The sequence below is a fragment of the Balaenoptera borealis genome (genome assembly GCF_965194805.1).
Source record: "Balaenoptera borealis genome assembly, chromosome: 12".
Classification (NCBI taxonomy): Eukaryota; Metazoa; Chordata; class Mammalia; order Artiodactyla; family Balaenopteridae; genus Balaenoptera; species Balaenoptera borealis.
In genome coordinates, this window is record NC_138869.1 from 7,729,309 (window position 1) to 7,749,266 (window position 19,958).

General features: G+C 56.6%; 1 protein-coding gene across 7 annotated transcripts in view; it reads right to left on the reverse strand.

Moving 5' to 3' along the window:
• Positions 1 to 19,958, reverse strand: part of GRIP2 (glutamate receptor interacting protein 2) — a 68,083-nt gene that overhangs the window by 40,255 nt on the left and 7,870 nt on the right. For 2 of the 7 annotated variants that reach the window (XM_082345702.1, XM_082345704.1), the window contains exons 1-9: positions 13,672 to 15,322; positions 5,671 to 5,751; positions 5,261 to 5,396; positions 4,266 to 4,411; positions 3,489 to 3,575; positions 2,888 to 2,963; positions 1,585 to 1,730; positions 580 to 727; positions 303 to 472 (exon numbers count right to left, since the gene is read on the reverse strand). In XM_082345702.1, coding sequence (XP_082201828.1) covers positions 303 to 472; positions 580 to 727; positions 1,585 to 1,730; positions 2,888 to 2,963; positions 3,489 to 3,575; positions 4,266 to 4,411; positions 5,261 to 5,396; positions 5,671 to 5,751; positions 13,672 to 13,711 — 1,030 coding nt within the window. In that variant the 5' untranslated portion in view covers positions 13,712 to 15,322. Of the gene's footprint in view, positions 1 to 302; positions 473 to 579; positions 728 to 1,584; positions 1,731 to 2,887; positions 2,964 to 3,488; positions 3,576 to 4,265; positions 4,412 to 5,260; positions 5,397 to 5,670; positions 5,752 to 9,390; positions 10,506 to 13,671; positions 15,323 to 19,958 lie in introns of those variants that run through there. The other 5 variants (XM_082345703.1, XM_082345699.1, XM_082345701.1 and 2 more) reach the window with 5 other exon arrangements.

The following is a 19,958-nucleotide window of genomic DNA, read 5'->3' on the forward strand; positions in this document are numbered from 1 at the left end:
CAGGGTCCAAACTCTGAGTAGCACAGGGCACAGAAGGACTGTCCCCTCCCTTGTTCTAGCCCTTATACTTCTATTAATGTAACCAGTGATGGAACTAGCTTTTGGGCCATCCATGCCAGCAAACTGTCAAATCAAACACCCAAATTGTTTATCTGCCCCACCTCCCCACCCTTAGCTGCTGTACTTGACAGTTCGAGCTTCCCTGTGGGAATGGACATTTGTTCCAGTAAATTTTAGCCTTCCTGGGGATTTGGTCCGTTAGCCTTCAGGTTTGAGCTCTGAGGTCTCCCAAGGGGACCCACCTGCCTCTGAGGGCTTCAGGGGCCGCTGACTCTGGGGCGCAGGTAGGATCTCCAGCTGCACTTTCTCCGACACGCTAGCCAGGAGCTTGGTGGCCTCAAGCAGCGAGCAGTGTTCAGTGCTGGTGCCATCGATGGACAGGATGCGGTCTCCGGCATGCAGGGCCCCACTCCTGGCCGGGTCAGGGAGCAAAGGGGGAGGCTGGTCCAGCCAGACAGAGCTCTGGGCGGCTCTCCCCCTGCAGCCCCCACGCCGTGGCAGCTCTCAGTGGGTGCCCACCTGTCCACCACACTGGCCGGCTTGATGTGGTCGATGGTGATGACTGGCTTGTTCCGGTGGGAGCCGGTGGTGAGCGAGATCCCCAAGGCGGACCCTGGCGTCTTGGTTATTTCCACTATCAAGGGCCCTGAAGCGTTGGCCACTGTGTCTGGTAAGTGGAAGGAAAGAAGAGTTTGAGATGCAAATATTGAGCACCTTCCTCCATCTCGACTTAATCCTCACTGCCAGGGAGGGATCACTGCACCCACTTTACAGACAAGAAAACTGAGGTGCGTGGAGGCAAAGACCTCGTCCAAGGTCACACAGCCACTCAGAAGCAGATGAGGGGCAGGAATTCAGGTCTCAGGGGCTCTGAGCCCAGGCCTTTGCTGGACAATATTAATTTGCTCGCATATTATTCGAGAGCCGACTGAATACACGGAACTGTGGGTTTCACTACGAGCCTTCCCCCTTTCAGAAAACGGCATCCCATTCACCCACCCAGTGGCGGGAAAACAAAACCCAGCTCCTCCTACTCTCACCCCCACCCCCATGTCCAAACATCAGCAAACCAGGCCAGTGGACCTTCGTTGTATTTCCCGAATCTGACCCCGTCTATCCCCCCGCTCAGCCCCTGGTCCAGCCACCATCACCTTTCTCTCACCTGGACGGCTGCAGATTAGAGGGCATCACCCAGCCTTCCCCATCTCTCTCCCTGATTTTTTTACACACTTATCATCATCTGACACACTCTATATGTGATTTATTGCATCTATTGTCAATGTCTCCCCACCAGAATGTCAGCCCCATGCGAATAGAGACCTCATCTGTGTTGTTCTCAGGTGGATCCCCAGTGCAACAAACAACGCCTGGCAGAGTATTACTACCCAGAGAGGCTCAGAGAGGCTGTGACTGGGCCAAGGTCACACAGCCTTTGCAGTGGTGAGGATCTGTACCCGCTACCCCCTTCCCTCTATCCCTGGGCCTCTTCCTGCTCCAGCCCTAGCCCTTAGGCCCCCAGCTCACCTGGAATGGCCACATCGTACTCCACCTGGAAGAGTGCCTCGTGGCTGCACTGCCGCAGGGTGGCCAGAGCAGTGGCGTGGCTGGCCCCATGCAGCAGGATCCCGTCAACGCTGAGTAGCCTGTCCCCCACCTTCAAGGAGCCCTCCCTGCGGGGTAGGGCCTAGTCAGTCAGCCTCGCCCAGCGCGAGCCAGAGAACAGAGGGAGGGCAGGGAGCGGGTGAAGGAGAAAGGGACAGAGTGGATGAGGGAAGGAATGCACATGTGAGTGAAAGAACCAGGGAGGTTATGTGGAAGCAGCTGAATAACTGAAGCGGGCACTGAAGATGGGGGTCAGGTCAGCTCTGACCCCTCCCAGAGGTGCTTAATAAATTCAGTCCCAGCTCAGCCCTCCAGTGTCTGAGCTGGGGATGCCCTTTGAGGTCACCACCAGGGCCCTGACAGGGTCCCAGCCCTGCCGGGGCACTCAGCATCACGGGGGGCAGTCTGGAGGCTTCAAGTTGCCAGCACAGCGGCCCCTGCCCAGGGTCCCCAGTGATTCTGGGCTGGTGAGAAACGCGCCTGGGAAGGAATTCCACTGGGCCCCAGGGGGAGAGGCCTGAGGGGGTTCACCTTGGTTTGGGTCACATCCCAGCTCTGGAATGCCTGCCCAAACAGGTGGCCAAAGCTATTCTGGGAGGTTCTATGAATAACTCATCACAGACCCGTCCCAAGGACAGGTTTAGATTTCTGACAAGGCCATTCCAGGCGTTTCTTAAAATGGCCAGGAATCTCCCGCCGGGAGGTCACGGGGTCAGGAGCTGGGAACTGGGTGTGTTCCTACTCCACACTCTCTCCTCCTGGCGCTTCTGAGCTTCTGAGCGGGGCTCAGGCAGGGCCAGGCTGGCAGCGCAGCCAGGACTGGGGAAGCTGCATCACAGAGGACCACAGTGACGCCGGTCACCATGCCCCACACTTCCTTCACAGCAGCTCGTAGGGGCTGCACTATTGGACCCACTCCACAGACAGGAAAATGAAGGCCAGGGAAGGGGTAACATGAGGCTAAAGCTCACTCTCCATCCCCATCCTACCCCCTGAGACAGCAGGACCTTGGGGAAGAAAGAGCTTGGGGGTAGCTCTCATTTGGGGTTTAGTGCTGGCTCCACCAATAATCCGCTGAGCGACTCTGGGCAGGGGTGTCCCCTGTCTGGACCTCAGTTTGCTCATCTGGAGAATGTGTATGATGTCCCTTCTGCCTTCTTCCTAGGGGAGCTGGGGAAGGGCAGTGCAGGGTGAGGCTGTAAGCTTCATCCCGGCTCAGGCTCACCTGTCGGCAGGGCCGCCGGGCCGCACGTAGGTCAGGACGAGCGGCCGGGACTTGTGCCCGTCTTCATGGGCACCTCCTGGACAGAATTCGACAGTCATCTATCCACTCCCTCCCTGGCGCCTGGAGGCCCCAACCCAGACCTTAAGCAGGCTTCCTTAATTAAATCTGCTTGAGGATTCTGTCTTTGCTATTCATAGTCTCTCCTATGAGATATCAACCGTAAATCCCACCCAGAGTTCGGACAAAAAGTAGGGAATAGGACCACAGTCCTCTCTCTGTTAAACAGCTTGCTTCCTTTCCTGCGACCTCATCCTATTTCCCTTTTTCCCTTGGTTGCTAGGCAGCTCCAGACTTCATTTTCTGTTACAACTTTTCCCTCTCACTCCCCCCAATCATTTGTTGCTTGGCCAATTTTTCCGTTTAATACTTGATTTTAATGGTTGCTTGGCCAATTTTTCCATTTAATACTTGATTTTAATGGTTCTTAAAAGTCAGAAGGAAGATTATACATGTATGCAATTCATTAGAGCAAAATAGAACATACATAGAATTGGCATTAGCCTTCCCGTCCCTTGACCCCAAAGGTGACTCTTACACTGACCTCTGAGGACAAAGCCAAAGCTATTGCCCTCCTTGTAGAGGGAGACATCCACTGTCTTTGAAACGATCCCTGGGTTGTTCTCAGGGGCTGGGGAGAAATGGAGGACTCCTTGAGTCCTTCAGTTGCATCACCAAGCCGGCAGATGTCCCCAAAGCTCATTCCAGGAGAGTTGGGTGACCAGTCAAAGACATTACAGGAAGGGTAAATTCCCCTTGCCCCATTTTACAGGTAGGACAAGTGAAGCTTAGAGGCACCCTCTTCCCTAAAAGCCACTCAGTCCACCACTTAGAGAGGGGAAAGGGCCAGCCCATGCTCCCACAGAGATAATGGCAGAACTCAGGCTTGAGCCCATGGCTCGCAGTCTTAGGCCAGAGCTGAATTCCAGACAGTTACTCAAATTTCAAGACTTCAGACCAACTTTGAAAATTCAGAGCTAAGCTAAATCCTAGGCCACTGTACTCAGTGCAGCATGGGAGGGCGGGGAACAATTTATTCAGCGACATTCCTAAAACCTTCCCTCCTAAAGGAGAAGCATCTGGAAACTAAATATGCAGGATGACAAGGGGTTATAAGCAGGTCCCTACCACCTCCTGGTGACAGTGTACTGCAGTTGTAGACAAGGCCCCAGGTGCAGCATGGGTGTTTGTGGCCAGTCTCCAGGTCCAGCCCACCCCAGCTGGCATGATCCCCACCCACCACCCAGGTGTTGGCAAGGAGGCAGCCTTGTCCACCCTTGACCAAGGCAGTGGAGAAAGTTCCCGGTCCAAGGGCACCCACCGGGCGGGGGCAGCTCATACTCCACCTCCAGCACCACACGCTCTCCCACATTCTTGAGCAGAGTGATGATCTCATCGTGGCGGAGCCTGGTTAAGTGGATCCCGTTCACTGACCGAATGTAGTCGCCCACATTCAGCAGGTCACTCCTGGGAGAAACGAGGCCAGAGCACACGCGTGGTAACATGTGCTGGCATTTCATATCTCCCCTCCCACTGAATCCTTATGGTCTCTGGATACCCATTTTACAGATGGGGAAGCTGAGGCTCAGAGAGGTCAGACATGTCCAGGGTCAGATAGCGAGTGAGTTAGGAGAGTGGGGATTCTAACCTAGACCTGCCCGACACCCAGGCCAGCTTTTCCCCTGATGCTGGTCTGCCCGCTTTCCCTCATGCTGAGGTGTCACCCTCATAGTTATAGCTCTAACCGGCCCCAGACAGCCCACAGAGTGGCCAGATCATCACCTCCTTTGCTATTCCTTAATGCTCTTCCTGGGCCCAGAGGGGCAGTGATAGAGAGACTAACTCCTAGGTTTCATGGAACTCATGGTCCAAGGGAGCCCCAGAGGTAAAATAATAGGTGCAGGCAGTGTGTGCAGAAGTGGCACACAGGGCTGTGCCAGCAGAGCCGAACGCCTGCCTCAGCCTGGGGTGCTGGGGGCTTCCCAGAGGCAGTGTGGAGGGATGAATAGGAGTCTGCCAGGAGGATGCCTAGGGAACGGGCCTTCTGGGCAGAGGAAACTGCATATGCAAAGGCCTGGAGGGCCCGAGAGCGGTGAGCATGGGATGCTGTGGCCGAGCTGAGTCAGCTCTGGTGTAAAGGGAAAGAAGCAGCCGGGGCCTAGAATCCCAGCCTCCACTGGGGGCCTTCCCTCCACAGACACCAAGCTCTTAGGTGCTCCAGGAAACAGCTGTCTGATTGCTCTGCCGAAGGCCCTAGTACCCTCCTCCACTGCCCCCTGGCCCCTTCCTGCTGTCCCCACTGAGCCCACTTCTCACCTGGCTGCGAGCCCCCCAGGCCTCAGGTTGGAGACCCTGGGCTTCCCATCCTTGTCGGTGCCACCCGAGATGGTCAGGCCCAGCGTGCTGCCTTCCTTCTTGGTCAGCTCCACCATGGTGACCCCTCGGAACTCTTCTGCCGACAGATAGGGGGTGAGTGGGCAGCGTGGGGCAATTCTAGGCCCCCAGCTCCAGGACAAGTGAGGTCAATACTTGGTAAGACCCCTCAGTACCCTTGGCTGCATGACATTGGGTGAAATCATGTCCTTCTTACAAAGGAGGATCAGAGAGATTAAGTGACTAGTCTAAGGTCACAAAGTGAGTTAGCTGCAGAGCCGATGCTGTCTGACCCCCACCTGGAGCTCTCTATGCTCCAGGACATAGAAGGGGAAGGAGAGGAGGCTAGTTACCTGGAATGCTCTGCCTGCGGCACGCCAGAGCCACATCAGCCCCTCCTGCGTCCTTGCCTCCTTTGGAGTAAGGCCCATCGTCTGCAGGAGAGAAAGAGGGGAAAGGCCCTGAGTTCTGCTGTCATTTCCAACAGGCAAAGCCCTCCTGCCTTGGGAATCTTCTGCTTCGTGGATGTGGCCTGTTAGAGGGGTTCCTTCCTGCCACCAGCTCCACCTGAGTCTCTGCTGGGGGAGCCTCAGGGCTGCTCCCCGCAAGGGCAACTCTGTCTGTGCTCTTGAGTAACGCTCTTTGGAGCACCCACCACAGACTGGGCTCTTCACGACGGTCCAGGGATTAACCATCTCCACAACTATCATTCCACGTATACAGAAAACAGCTGAGGCTCAGAGAGGGACAACTCGTGCCCAAGGTCGCACAATCCTTGGACAAGGCAGCCTCTGCAAATAGCCAGGACCAGAACCCAGGCGCCTCTGCCCACCCTGCCCCATGCTCCAGGCTCCCTTGACCAGGTTCTTTTTTTCACATTCCTTCTCCAAGTCCCTTCTCAGCCCTGGACTGAGATGGGTAAGGTCAATTGGCAAACGGTCAAGCGGGCCGGCTCTCCCATGCTGCCTCTGGGGCCACCCCTGCCCCTCCAGGCACCTGTACACCCCCAGGCTTCTGCTGCTGTCTCAGGCCTCACCCAAGCCTACACCCCAGCCCGCCTCCCTGCTCCGCCCCCACCCCCATTCACCATTCACCAGCTCTGGGCAGGCCACTCCCTCCCCAGTCCCCTGGCCACAGCAAGGCCTCACTCACAGGACTGTCCCCCTCCTCACTCTTCAGAGGAGGGGGAGAGAAGGGGCTAGGGAGGAAATCAGCCCCAGCAGGGGGCAGAAGCCTCTTATCCCATCCCAGCCATATCCTTTTCACAAGGTGGGGAGGGGCTCAGATTAGCGTTCAGCCAGAGGTGGTGTCAACCTGGGTCAAGATCAGGACACAGCCTGGCCAAGGTCCGGGCTCAGTCAGAACCAGGAAATCTACAATCTACAATCTACAGCAGGTTTCTCAACCTCGGCACTATTGACATTTTTTTTTGCTGGATGCTGTACGATGTTTAGCAGCACCCCTGTCCTCTAACCACTAGATGACAATAGCATCCCACCCCAGTCACCACACCAAAAATGACTCTAGACAACCCACATGTGCCCTAGGGGAGCAGTACTGTCCCCCCCACCCCCGCCCTGCCCCTCATTGAGAATCGCTGTTTTAGAGTCAGGGGTGGGGCTCAGGCTGGGTCAGGGTCAGGTTCAGCTTGGGGTCAAGGCTGTAGCTCAACCTGGGTCCAAGGAAGCCTGAGAACCTTCACCACCTGCAGCTCTAACCATTGAGAAATGGCTTCTCCAGACCGGGGATAGCCTCCCTTAGCTTTGCCAGAAGGTGGGAAATAACGAATCATTTCCAGGACCCCGGGAATTGGCCCCCAGCAGCTTTGCTCACCTCCTCCACCCCCAGGCCCTGTGTTCACATCCGCAGCCACGGATTCAGGCAACATCCCATTAAGTATAATGCCTCCTATTACGGTTCCCTAATTCGCACCTCATTTAGATTCAACAAGGCGTTTCTGAGCTAATAAAATTAAAAAGACTGGGTTCTATCAACTGTGCGACAGTGAACGTCTCTGGTATTTCATGTGGGCAACTCTGGAATTAAAATCTGTCTTATCCCATGCAAATTAGACTCTGCCACTGGAAAATCCTTCTCTCCCGGGCTGTCCTGGGAAGACCAGAGATAAGCTTGCTGGCTCCAAGTTTAGGAGTCTGGAGGTGGGGGAGGGGGAAGATTATCTCCTAAGGACAAGAAAACAGAGAATCAAGTTTGCCAAATTCAGAGCCGTAGAATCCCAAAGAATGGAGGGGAACAGCCGTGGGTTAATGCTGATTCTGAAGCAGAGGGTGCGGGATGTTGGCTGCTGAAGCAGAACACCCATTTCCTGGGGTGTCTCTGTGGTGTGTCTTCAACACTACCTCTCTGCCCCTTCCTCATCCCAATATTCAAATTTTGATCCAGTGAATGACACGGTGCCAAATTGGGCTGCGATGGCACACTTGGCACAGCGGAGATGTGGGGTCTGCTGCCTTTCGGCTCAGCTGTCAGACAGGCCTGACTGTGTGACGATGCAAACCAAGACTCATACAACTGTGCGCAGAGTCAGTGGGCAATAAGTGAGGACTTGAGAGACTCTTCTGTAGAGAAGGCACGTGCATTTTAGGGTGTGGACTTGATGACCTCTCTTGGCAGTAGAGGCCGCTCAGGATAGCTGATGGCCAGATAAGGGGCTTCTGGATATCTAAGACCCCTGCCACATTCAGAAAGGCACCCATAAGGAATGCTACAATGTCTGCTGATGCTTGTTCAGAGGGGACAGTGCCCCACTCTCACAAACATCCTCAGGTCAGGGGGAAACAGGCAGCATTCAAACCAAGAACCAAGGCAAGGACAGAATTACTAGTTAACCGTGTGACTTGAGTCTCTGTTTCTCTATCTGTAAAATGGGGGTGTCTCCCCCTATCGCTGGCTCCAATCAGCCCAGGCATGAGAATTTGAGGGAATTATTTTATTTATAGAAAACCCCAGGAGGGTTCGGACCCCAGTCCTCCTCCCTCGGAGAACATGCCTGCTCACTCCTGCTCTCTTTTTTGTTCTGGGACCTGGTAATTATATGCTTAGAGATGAAGGCTTTTCAAAAACATCTTTCCCACCAATTTTCAGCTGGAAACGTGCATAAAAAACAGAGATATTTTTATCCGAGTGGTTTTTTTCCTGTCTCCTCCTTCCAGCAATGGGCAATTATGAGCTTTTGCCTTCAGTCAATCTGTCCTGTAAGAACTCGCTTCAGAGGGAAAATCATTCCGCAGCAGTGCCAAACCATCCGGCAGACTCAGGCTGGGCAAGTTGGGGGAGCAGGAGGGAGAGACGCCGTGCTGAGCACAGACAGTACACCTGGTCCCTCGCCCCCAAGCTGCAGCTCGGGAGGATGGGTTTCTTTTTTATTTTATTTCTCCTGAAAGCATTGCTAATTTGCCTTCATTATCTCTGTTTCTCTGGAGCCCCAGGGAGCCACTGAGCTTTGAGAAAGGGAAAAAGGAAGTCAGCCCCTGGCCAGGCTGCCTTTGTCAGGGTCCCGCCTAAGCAGGACAGGGGCTTGGGAAGCGGGGGCTGGGGAGGGCTGTCGATGGGGGCGTGACTGATGCCTGGCTCTGCGGGCCTCCAGGAGGGAGCGTTCAGCATCTGAGAGGGGCCACTGGGAAAACCAATGCCCGGGAGGCTCAACTTGGGCTGAAGAGAAAATAACCGCTCGACAGAAAGCCAGCAGCAGGGCCAGCCGGCCCGAGTGCCGCTGGGGAGAAGGGGGCCCCCAGTCGCCCCTGGGTCCAACCACAACTGCACACAGCGGCCCATTGCTGCTTGCACTCCTACAAGTGATCAGCCAATCCTGGCTGGGTCGGCCCCACCTCCGAAGGCATCTCTGGCTCGATGGAAAGGGAAGGATGGGCTTTGGATCCTAAATCTGCTGCCGACCGGCTAAGGGATCTGGGACAAGTCGCTTCTCCTCTCTGAGTCTCGGCACAGTGGGCGGGCTAGTGCCCACCTCATGGGCTGGTGGGAGGCATCAGCGAGGTTATGTGGTACACAGAGCCAGGACACACGGAAGTTCTCTCCCTGGCCCTTTTACTCACCTCGTTAGAAAGATTTTCCCATTAGTAATGGTAACAACTCCTCCTGATTAAGTGCCGGTGCTGTGCTAGGTGCTTCACAAGCTTTGTCTCATGTATCCCCATCACCTTCTGAGGTGGGATGATAGTTATTTCCATTTTACAGATGGTGGAGCTGAGGCACGGGCAGGTTAGGTGACTTCCCATTGTAAGGGGCAGGGTCAGGATTTGAACCCAGGCCATATTCTAAGAAATTTTAAATTATTACCACTTTATCCTCATGATAATCTTACGTCGTGGGTGTCATGATCATCCCCACATTATAGATGAGGAAACTGAGGCACAGAGAGGTTAAGGGAACTGCCTAGGGTCACACAGCTCCCAAGTGGCGGAGCCACGGGCCCCCTCCTGCCTTCTCCCCTCACCCCATGACAGTCCTGGGGGGACTCAGGGGTAATGCCTGTGGCCCTCCCGGCAGCAGTCACGGCTCCTTTGGGCACTCCTGACCCACTGAATGATCGCCCTCTGGCCATGGCGGGCTGGACCGGGTCAGACAGCTGGATGGAGAGGCATCAAAGCCGGTGGCAGGCTGACCTCGGAGTGACAGCTCTGATTTCCGTAGAAGACAGGCCTCCCCAGAAGCCGTGAAGAGATCGGCTCGGCCACGGGGTGACCCTTGCTCTGTTCAATGCATGTTTTTAAGGGAAACAAAAAGAAATATATCAATAGATTTAAAAAGCAGACGCCTGCTTCACGTGGTGCCAAGGACTGAAAAAAAAAAAGACTGACAAAGGAGTCGGGGGCTTGGCCCGCCCAGTGCCAGGCCTGCTCCAAGCACTTGACCAGCACTGACATGTTTAACTCTTCTGCGAGCTCACTAACAATCCCATTTTACAGACGAGGAGACTGAAGCTCAGACACGCCACTCAGCTGGGGAGCTGCAGAGGACAGACTGGAATTGGTCTTTCTGGCCCCCAGCAGACCACATCCTTAATCCTCAGCTCTGCTCTCTCCCTCCAAACACAAGGGAAACAGACCCCAAAAGAGGGGTACCCAGGGAGGCAGCACCGGCCCCCAGGAGGCCCATGTTAGCGCTCGGGCACCCATAGGCCGGACACGACCAGAGAGGTTGCCAGCCCTGCAATCCCTCTTCCACAAGGCGTGCGGGGCTCCCGGCACTGGGCCCTGAGCCCACGCTTGGGCTGACACCCCCCTCCATGGGACCACGATGGCCCCAACGTCAGTGGGGTGGGGATGCAGGCTCCAGAAGGGCCATGGCCTTTTGGGTCTGTGCTCTCCCACGTCCCTCTCAAACCCACAAAACTGGGTCACCAACGGAGCAGTGAAGACTCAGTTCACCGGGCGCAGAATAAAATCAAACGTTCTCCCCACAACTGACAGTCCCCGGGCCTCCCTGACCTCACCTCCTAATGCTCTTTCCTGGGCTGCCTCCACTCCGGTGCGCTGGTCTCCTCGCCGTTCCACACACCAGACTCAAGCTCACCTCAGGGCCTTTGAACTGGCTGTTCCCTCTGCCAAGAATGCTCCTTCCCAGACACCCACAAAACCCCCTTCCTCACCTCCCTCAGGAACCTGTGGAATCTTCACCTTCTCATCTTTCCCAAGCGGCCTGTTTGAACTTACACCTGCACTCCCAACACCTCCAGCACTTCCCATCGCCTTCCTTACCTAGCAGACCTCACTTTTTTTTTTCTTTTAACTTAGTGATCTTATTTCCTATCTGCCCCTTCCCACTATGATGTCAGCCCTGGGGGGCTGGGTTTTTGCCTGTCTGTTCACTGCTGTTTTTGGCATGGAGAGTCTGGCACACAGTAAATTCTCAGTAAATCATGTGAAATTCAATTCCCACTTACAGATTAGGAGAATGGGGATCAAACAGGTGGAATGAGTTGCTCAAGGTCATAGAATCAGGAAGAGGCAGAGACAGGATGCAAACCCAGGGCTCCCTGGGTCTGGAGGCCTTGGCCTCCGTGGTCTGGGAACTGGGGTTTCTCCCACAGCCATGGCCCTGAGGAGGTCAGCCCTGCCAGAAGGTCCAGGTGGTTCTGGTGAGGGCCCCCCGGAGGAGTGGGCAGCTCAGGCCATGGCAGAAGTACCCTCCCACCCACCCCGACACACACACACCCTGTCTGAGCCTTCCCAGGAGCTGGGAACAAAGACCACTTTGTGGCCAGGAATCAGAGGATAGTGGACACTGTGGGGCATGGGGGTTTCCTGCCCAAATCTGCTTTCAAGCCTACTGTGCACCCCAGCCCCGGTCACATGTCTTCCTGCAGGGGCTCAGGGTTAGTGGGGTGAACAAGCCTCCCAGGACCAAGACAGCATGGCCAGGGCATGGGCCTGAGAAAGGACTCGTGCTGGCAGAGTCCCTCGGGGAGGAGAAAGGGCCCTGGGCACTGTGCCCCACTGGCCCCAAGCCCCAGCCTGGCTCTCTCTGAGGAGCACTGCATGTGGCCTGACTGCTCAGGGTCTCAGCCTGCTCTGTGAAATGTGGAGGGTGCAGGGAGTGGCCACCTGTTGGGAACGTTTGCTGAAACTATTGGAAACAGGTTCTCTTTCCTTGAGGAGGATCAAGCTGTCTGACCATAAGCTCTAAGGTACTAGGGGCCCTCTGGGAGCCTCAAGGAGAGGAGTCTGCCTGGAAATAAAGCTCGCCTAAAAAGAAGCAGAGACCTGGAGTCCTAATCATGCTGAGCACCTGGATCCCACTGTGCCTGAAGCTCCATCTTTAGACTTTTCTTTAAAAAAAGCCTCAGTGCTGACACCAAGTGAGACAGGTGTGATCATGAAGCTCTGTGACCTGGGGAGGAGACTAGGGTGGGGGCTGCAGGGGTGAGGGTGGGGGTCAAGGAAGTCATCAGAGAGAGAAAAAGCCAGGGAGATCATGAAGGGCCTTGAATGCCAGGATAAGAAGCTGCGATCAAACCTGAGTTTTTAGCAAACTCCCTCCTACAGCAGCATGGAGGTGGGGTGTGGTGGGGGGTGAGGGCCAGGAAGCCAGGGAGGAGACTGGGGCTAAGGTCTAGGCAGGCGATGCTGAGGCCTGAGCCTGGGTAGAGGGGGCAGCACCATGAGGAAGAGGAAGACAAAGACACCTCCTTGGCGGTGCCCCAGGTGAGGTCTCCAGGGCACTGCTGCCCTTGTGGCTCTGACCACTTCAGGACGAGGTGACCCCATTTCCTGGGCCTGACGTTGAGAGGACAGATGTGCCCAAGCCAGGAGGGCAGTGGAGTCACCAGGAAGGGGCAGGGGCAGACCACATGGGGTCAAATCCCAGCTGTGCTACTTCTAGCTCTAGCCTTGGACAAGTCACTTAACACCTCTGTGCCTCAGTTTCCCCAACTGTAAAATGGGGAGAATAACAGTGCTGAATACACAGCGGTGTGAGGATTAAACAATAAAATGCACAGAGAGAGCTCCGAACAGAGCCTGGCACAGAGTAAGGTCTCAACAGCTGTCAGCTACTATTATTAATCACATTATTATGATCTGGGGACCTAGGGGTAACCCTGTCTCTGTCCTCTGTGACAGGCGGGGAGGTGGGAGCCTAAGTTCACGGGCCCTCGGAAGCATGGTTGGGGGAGCTCTGCTATAAAAGTCATCTGGGGGCCAATCCCGGCTCAGCCACTATGGGCCTTGGTCAGCCACTGGCCCCTCCGGGCCTCAGCTTCCCATCTGTCTGTCCACTGGGACCACAGTCCATACCCTTGGAGCTGCTGCAAGGAGGTAACACCAGGAGTACATCGACTATGGGAAGGCACTGACGGGACGGCCCAGGACACGGAGTGAAGGGTGACCTAGCCTGCCCCAGAGCCCCTCCCAGGGTCCCAGCCCTGGGCCCACCCAGGAATATGGCAGCTGAGCAACACCTGTCCCCTCTGCATTCCCAGAGCCTGAGGCTCACCGACCAGACAGCACCAGGCCGGGGCCTCTGCCTCCTGCCATGAGCCCATGTAGGAGCTCCCCCCAGAGCACCCTGACCAGGGAGCTGGCGCCCACAGCTCACGCAGGGGCAGGACGCGCCTCCCTGGGGCACGCCTGAGGCAGGAGCGCTGCCCTCTGGCCGTGCCGTGCAGGACAGCCCAGCGGACTCAGTCCCCGCAGCCACGGTCAGACAGACAGCCCTCTCCCCTGTCCACTGGCCAGGTGTCCCACGCCTGCCCTCCCTCCAAGCTCTGGGTCTGGGAGTGGCTGTCCCAGGCTTCGCCATCCCAGGTCCCTCTCTGGGTGGCAGTTCCAGAGGGTTCGGCCCCGCCACTCTGCCTACTGGTCCCCGTTACTCACCCGCCTCTCCAGGGGTCTCCCGGCTGAGCCCACACAGCATGTCTGCTCTTTTCTCCCCGGTGCCACTGACTCCCTTGGGAGCCAGGGAGGGGCTATGGGAGGGGAGCTCAGAGCTCCCACTGGCTGGGCAAGAGTCCACCCACTGCAGCGGGCGGCTCTCTGCTTAAAGGGGACACGGCCCTTGTCACGGCTGATCCTTGGATGGGGTTCAACACCCCCCCCCCCCAGCCTGAGTCTGGGCAGGGGTCTTTGAAGATGGCAGGCCTCCCCCAGGGCCCGCAGGCAGACAGACCCCTGAGGCCAGCTCTGCCCCTAACTCGCCCTGGGTCTTTGGTAAACGATTGCCTCCCAGCCCAGACTCAGTTTTTCTACCTGGAAAAGAGGAACAGGGCCTTCCAAACTTTTTTTTTCCTTTTTTTAAGTAGCAGATTCCAACAGAATCTTGCACAGAATTCCCAGGACATAAGCCAGATAAAACACAGCCGTGGAACGATGCCAGGGTGTGTCTCAGTTTAGAAATCCTTGCACTCGGAGTCCCTTGGGCCCTTCCACTGAAGTTCCAGCTACCTCTCCCAGGCCTCGGTTTCCTTTCCTGTAAGGTGGGACTTGGGGAAGATCAGCCCAGCAGCCTGTTATCCAGAGCATCCCCCAGCTCTGTGGGAAGACAGAGCAAACTGTGCATCCTGGGTTGATGGGCAGGGGCAGCTGGTCACAACTCCAGCCCCAGCTGGGCCTCAGCCCAGCACACTCCTAGCTTCCCCCGCACTAGCTCAGGATGACCCTGACGGACACCCAGGGCCCCTCCTCCAGCTCTCTAGCTGCTCCTGCTCTCCACCCACCAGTGTGTGTTGGTACCAGCTGAGAGCCAGACACCGCAGAGGTGCTGGGGAGGATGGGCGATAGTGATTCGGGGTGTCAACAGCCTGTAAAACTAACTCCTTATTGCATCCAGCTGAACACAGCAGAGAACGAGACAGATAAGGTCCCAGCTCCCATGGAAGCTCTCAGATGCATGGGAACAAGGGGGCTCAAATTCACCTCTGTCCTGCAGCAAAGGAGGGTGCAGCCCCGTGGTTAAGGACCAGGGACTGCATCTGAGTTTCTTCCTCAGCGGGGATGCCCACCGCAGAGTCCAGCCCACAATTCCTGGGCTGCCCATGCTGGCTCCTGCCAGACCCACTAGTGGCACATTCAGAACAATCCAGGCTCTGAGTATGGGGTGGGGTCTTTTGTACCCCTGTATCCACAGGTCATATTCCTTGCCCCGCTCCCAAGGGTGCCTTCCTCTTCGGATGATTTCAGGTATGTCTCAGGGGCAGGGGCCCTTGGGCCAGTAGTGAGGTCAAAGGTCAAAGAGAGATGCAAAGGTCTCAGCCATGGGAGGGATGGTGAGCACTGAGTCAGACAGGGGGGACCTGAATTGGGAGGCATTTGCTGGGAGAATCGGGCCAGGCAGGAAGGGAGTGCAGACTCTCAGTGTGGTCCACGGTGCCCTGCAATGGTCCCAACAAGGCTGTTGATGAAGACCCTGCCAATCCCCAGGGCACTGAGAGCCACCTTGGAGCAGTCCCAGCTCCACACCAGGCAGGAAGGGACACGGCTCTTAACAGACCCTCGCCCTCTTTCCCCCCATTTACAACCGCTTCAGGGAGGAGGGCCGTGTGGTGCACAGGCCTTTGGAGTTCCATCCACCCCCTCTCGTACAGACGCATTTAAATGAGCGATTAAGACGGAAGATCCAAAACCTTTCCGTGGTTCTGTCTCTCTCGCTGCTCCTTTGGAATTTACTTTTGTGGACGAAAAGCTCCTGGAAAGGTCATGCCACGGGTTATGGGAGAGCTTCCATGCAGCGTTTCTCTGAGCACCTGCTGTGCCAGGCACTGGGGACCGAGACACCAGGACACAGGCGAGGATCAGCATCTTCCCTCTGTCCTCTGTTCCTGTCAGCCCGCCAAGCACATTTTCACTTCATTCATTTTATCCAAAAGTGGGTTTGGAAGCAACTGTTGGTCCATTCTTGAACAAGGTAGGGCTTAAATAAATATTTGGCACAGAAAGGTTAACTGACTCGCCCAAGGTCACCCAGCTGTAAGTGTGGAGCCAGGTTCACACCTAAGAGGTCTGTTCTTAAAGGCGCTGCTATGTGCCTCTCAAGATAAAGGGGTCTGGGGGTGCAGATGAGGGGCAGTCAGCTCTGTCGGGGGTCCACCGAGGAGGTGTTTGTGAGCCTGACTTTGAAGGATGGGAAGGAAGGTGCCATGAACACAGTCCCAAGTGACAAGTGAGGAAGAGACCAGGCAGGAGACGCAGCTGGAGCCAGGCCACAGACGACCCGGCCCCCCTCGCTCCCCCAGGGGCGGTCTGAGGGCCAGCGGCACTGCCGGGGGGTCCTCGCAATGCCGGCTCTCAGGCCCCACCCGGACCTGCTGAATCAGAACCTGCATTTTCACCAGCTCCCCAGAGGATGCATACGAAGTTTAAGAAATGCTGTATTATGGGTTTGGCTTTCATCCTGCGGGCAACGGGAACCGCAGATGGTTGTAGAGCAAGGGGGTGAGAGGCTCTGCAAGGACCTCAGGCACAGAGGGCCTCTGAGGGAGAAGGGAGGAGGGCCTGGGAATGAGCAGCAGAAGCCCCTTCTGGGAGCCGAGAGTGGGTGAAGCTGCCGCTGGGCCCTGCTCCAAACACGACCCCTCTCGCCCAATGCGGCCAAACCTTGGGGAAGTAGAGGAAAAGGGGGACAGATTGCCGGGCCTGCACTGTGACTAGAAGCCAGGTTTGCTAGGGGCCCGGGCTACCAGCAGCTCCAGGTCACAGTTTGAGTGTTCTACATTTCCAACACTGTGGATGACAGTGACGGGGACTGGGCCGCCTGGGTAAGGTGGCAGGGCCACTGAGCTGACAGGCAGCCCCTCCATGGTCAGGAGAGGCCCTGACACCTCCACGTCCTCAGGTTTTATGAGACAACTGAAAGATGGATTGCTGTATGACCTGGGGCATGTGTCCAAACCTCTCTGGACCTCAGCTTCCTTAGCTGCACAATGGGAATAATAAAAGCACCACCTTCTAGGGTTAGGGAGTCCACATATTGGGTCAGGAAGCATTTATCCATCCACTTTCCTGCCAAGAGTCTCACACCAATGCCTTGGATGGATCCAGGCCAGAAAGGCAGAACTACAAGGTAGATGAGCACACTGGCCAGATGCACCCAGGTTCAAACCCCAGCCCTGCCACCCAAGAACCTTGTCATTCTGGGCAACTCACTTCTTTCTGCCTGAGCCTCTGCTTCCCCACCCGTGAGGAGTGAGGGCGAAGAGACCTCGGAAGGTCTGCCCAGCGCACACTCTTGCCCTCTTTCCCACATGTGGCCAGGCCTGCAGGGCCTTCTCAGAGCCTCTTAATGGGGAGCCACTGGCACCACTGCGGAGCGGGCTGTCCTCACACTGCAGGACACCGGCATCCCTGGCCCCCGCCCCCCCAGGGGTAGTGACCCCCACAAGTGGGAACCGACCCCATGCTGCACAGATGGGAAAACCGAGACCCAGAGAGGACGGTGTCTGAGGCCCTCCAGAGCAGAGAGGGGCCTGGACCCTGGCCTCTGTCCTTCCTCTCAGGCCCCAGGGCTGGTTAGTCATAAGCACAGCAGACCGTGTCCCGAGCTGCCAGGGACCCTGAGTGACAACCGGAAATGAAGTCTGGGTGGGAAGGACGCAGAAATGGCGATTCGATAACAAGAGATAAACCCTTTGTTGCTGTTCTGCTGCTTCTCCCTTCGTCCCTTCCTCCCTCCCTCCCTCCCTCCTCACACCACACCGAGGGCCAGGCCAGGACAATCCCTCCCCTCTCCTGGTTGTAAGACAGTCCCATAAGGTGGGCACTGTTGCCCCCATTTTACAGACAGGGACAGTGAAACCCAGTCTGTGATGCCACCAGCCACAGGTGAGGGCCATGAGGTGACCCTGCCTTAGGGGGTGCTGTTTGGCTGTGGCCCCCCCACTCTGCCAAGCTGCCCCATAGCCCCAGCCCCATGGCCCAACACCTGACTGCAGGGGTAATGCCACACCAGTGGGCTGCACCCGGGCTAGGCCCCCAGGCCCACACCTGCCAGTTCCTAGCGCCCTTCACCACGGCTTTCCTCCGGCCCTGGAGGGCACAGGGGCAGGTAGGGCCACGGGGTCGCAGGGGGCTGCAAGAGCAAAGAACAACAGGCTGTGTGCAGAGACCAGGGAAGGGCAAGGCTCGGGGGGGGAGGTGAGAGGAACCACAGCTGGTTCCTTACACAGAACCTCTGTACCAGGCTGTGTTCTCAGCATTTTCCAAGTATCTTCTCATCGCATCCCCACCTCAGAGACAAGGAAACAGGGGCCCAGAGAGGTGAAGCCACTTGCTCTTAGTCACACAGAGTGTGAGGCATGAGCAGGGATTTAAGCCCAGGCCCTGCTGACGCCGTCTACACAAGCACCCCATCCACAGCCCCCTGAGAAATGCACACTCACGGATACGGGAAGAAAGACAGGGACTGTTGGGGGGCGGGGTCCCCAAGCTGCTGCTCCTGGGGAGTCTCTCGGAATCCTCTGACTAGGGAGGGCCTAGGGGCCACAGGCCCAGGCCTGGCCACAGATGGGGCAGCTCCTTGGGGCTCCCTCTTGGCCTCCACGCTTGACACTTGCAATGGCTTCCCTCCTGGAGGGGAAACGTGGGGCCATAACCGTGCAGGGGGCCTCTCTGAGCCCCAGGTCCCTCCTCTTAATGATGAAGATGTCTGTCCTCACAGGGTTTTGTTGAGAAACTCGGTGAATAAACAAAACGCCTGAAAAACTGTAGAGTGCAAGGCCCGTGGAGGTGGTCAGTGTGAACACGGCCTTGCCCTACCTCTCTGGTCACTCAGTCACCCAAAAGCACCCACTACCTGCCAGAAACTAAGCTGGGCACGAGGTTTCCAAGCGGGCAAAGCAGATGTAGAGCCTGCCTCTCGGGCTGCTGGTCTAGGAGAGGGACAGAGATCAAAGGAGAAAAACCTGCAAATACAGATAAGTCATCGAGAAGGTGCGGAGGGCGACGGGGGCCAGGACAACACGAGGTGGGGGGTCGGGGAGCCTCTAAGAGGAGGTGCCTCTAGGCTGAGACAGGATGGGAAGGAGCCAAGGGCGGCTGCAGGAAGAAGTCTCCAGGCGAGCGTGGGCTGTCTGGGGAGCAGGCAGGAGGAGGAGAGAAGTCGGGATTCTGCTCCAGATGCAGCACCAGGGGAGACACTGGAGGGTTTTAAACTGGGTCTTGTGTGATCTGACTTGTTTCCAAATGGCAGCAGGAGGGGATGGGCTGCAAGGGTCCGGATGGCATGGGGGGACCAGAGGCGGAGGTGGGGGGCAGGCACCTCAGGGGCAGGAGACCTGGAAGCCAATTTTCTCTGTGCCCCGGGCCTGTCCCTTGCTGCTCTGAGCCTGTTTCCTTTCTGATGACGATGGCCAGCAGTGCGAGTTTGGGGACCTGCCAGGGGTAGAGGTCAGAAGCATGGAGTCAGGATGCATCGCGATGCAAAACAAGAAGAAAAAGGAAAAGGGGCATGACGATGAACAGGCAGGGCACCTGGCGTGAAGGAAACGGCCCCAAATTCATGCAGAGCCGGCTCCACTCACTGGTAAGCAGAGAAGTGAAGGGGAAATGATACTTCTCCCACTTGACTCTTCAGGGCGGCAAATATGAGAAATGCAGGCAAGACCAGGTGCTGGTGAGCACCGCGGAGATGGAGAGGCAGGGGCACTGCTGGGGGGGTTGGTAAACTGAGGCAGCCATGAGAGAGCCAGCGCCCTCCCTCCTGGTAGTTATCCTTGGGTGACTCCCCCCACGGATCCCTAAGGGGCAGGAATAGGAATGTCACTGGTGAAGATGACCTGCATCTCCATCCTGGGGGAGGGGACAGGTAATGCGATGGCCACACCCCACGGAGGACAACTGGGCTGAGATGCACAGCCATGTGGATAGGTTTAGAGACACGGTGTGAGTTAAAGGGAGAAAGGAAGGGGGGAGGAGGAAGGGGAAGGGGCGGGGAGAAGGGAGGGAGGACAGAGCAGGGAAGAGAGGAGGCAGGGAGAGGGCAGGAAGGAGAATATTTCCCTGTAATATCACTTATGTAAACTAAAAACATACATAAAGCACTACATGTGCTGTAAGGGCACATACATGTGTAAAGACCTGTTTCACAGAGTGATGGTTTCAAGGGAGGTAACTGGGAGTGGAGGTAGGGCATGAAGGAGACAAAATAAGATAAAACAGCCAGAGCAGGTGCC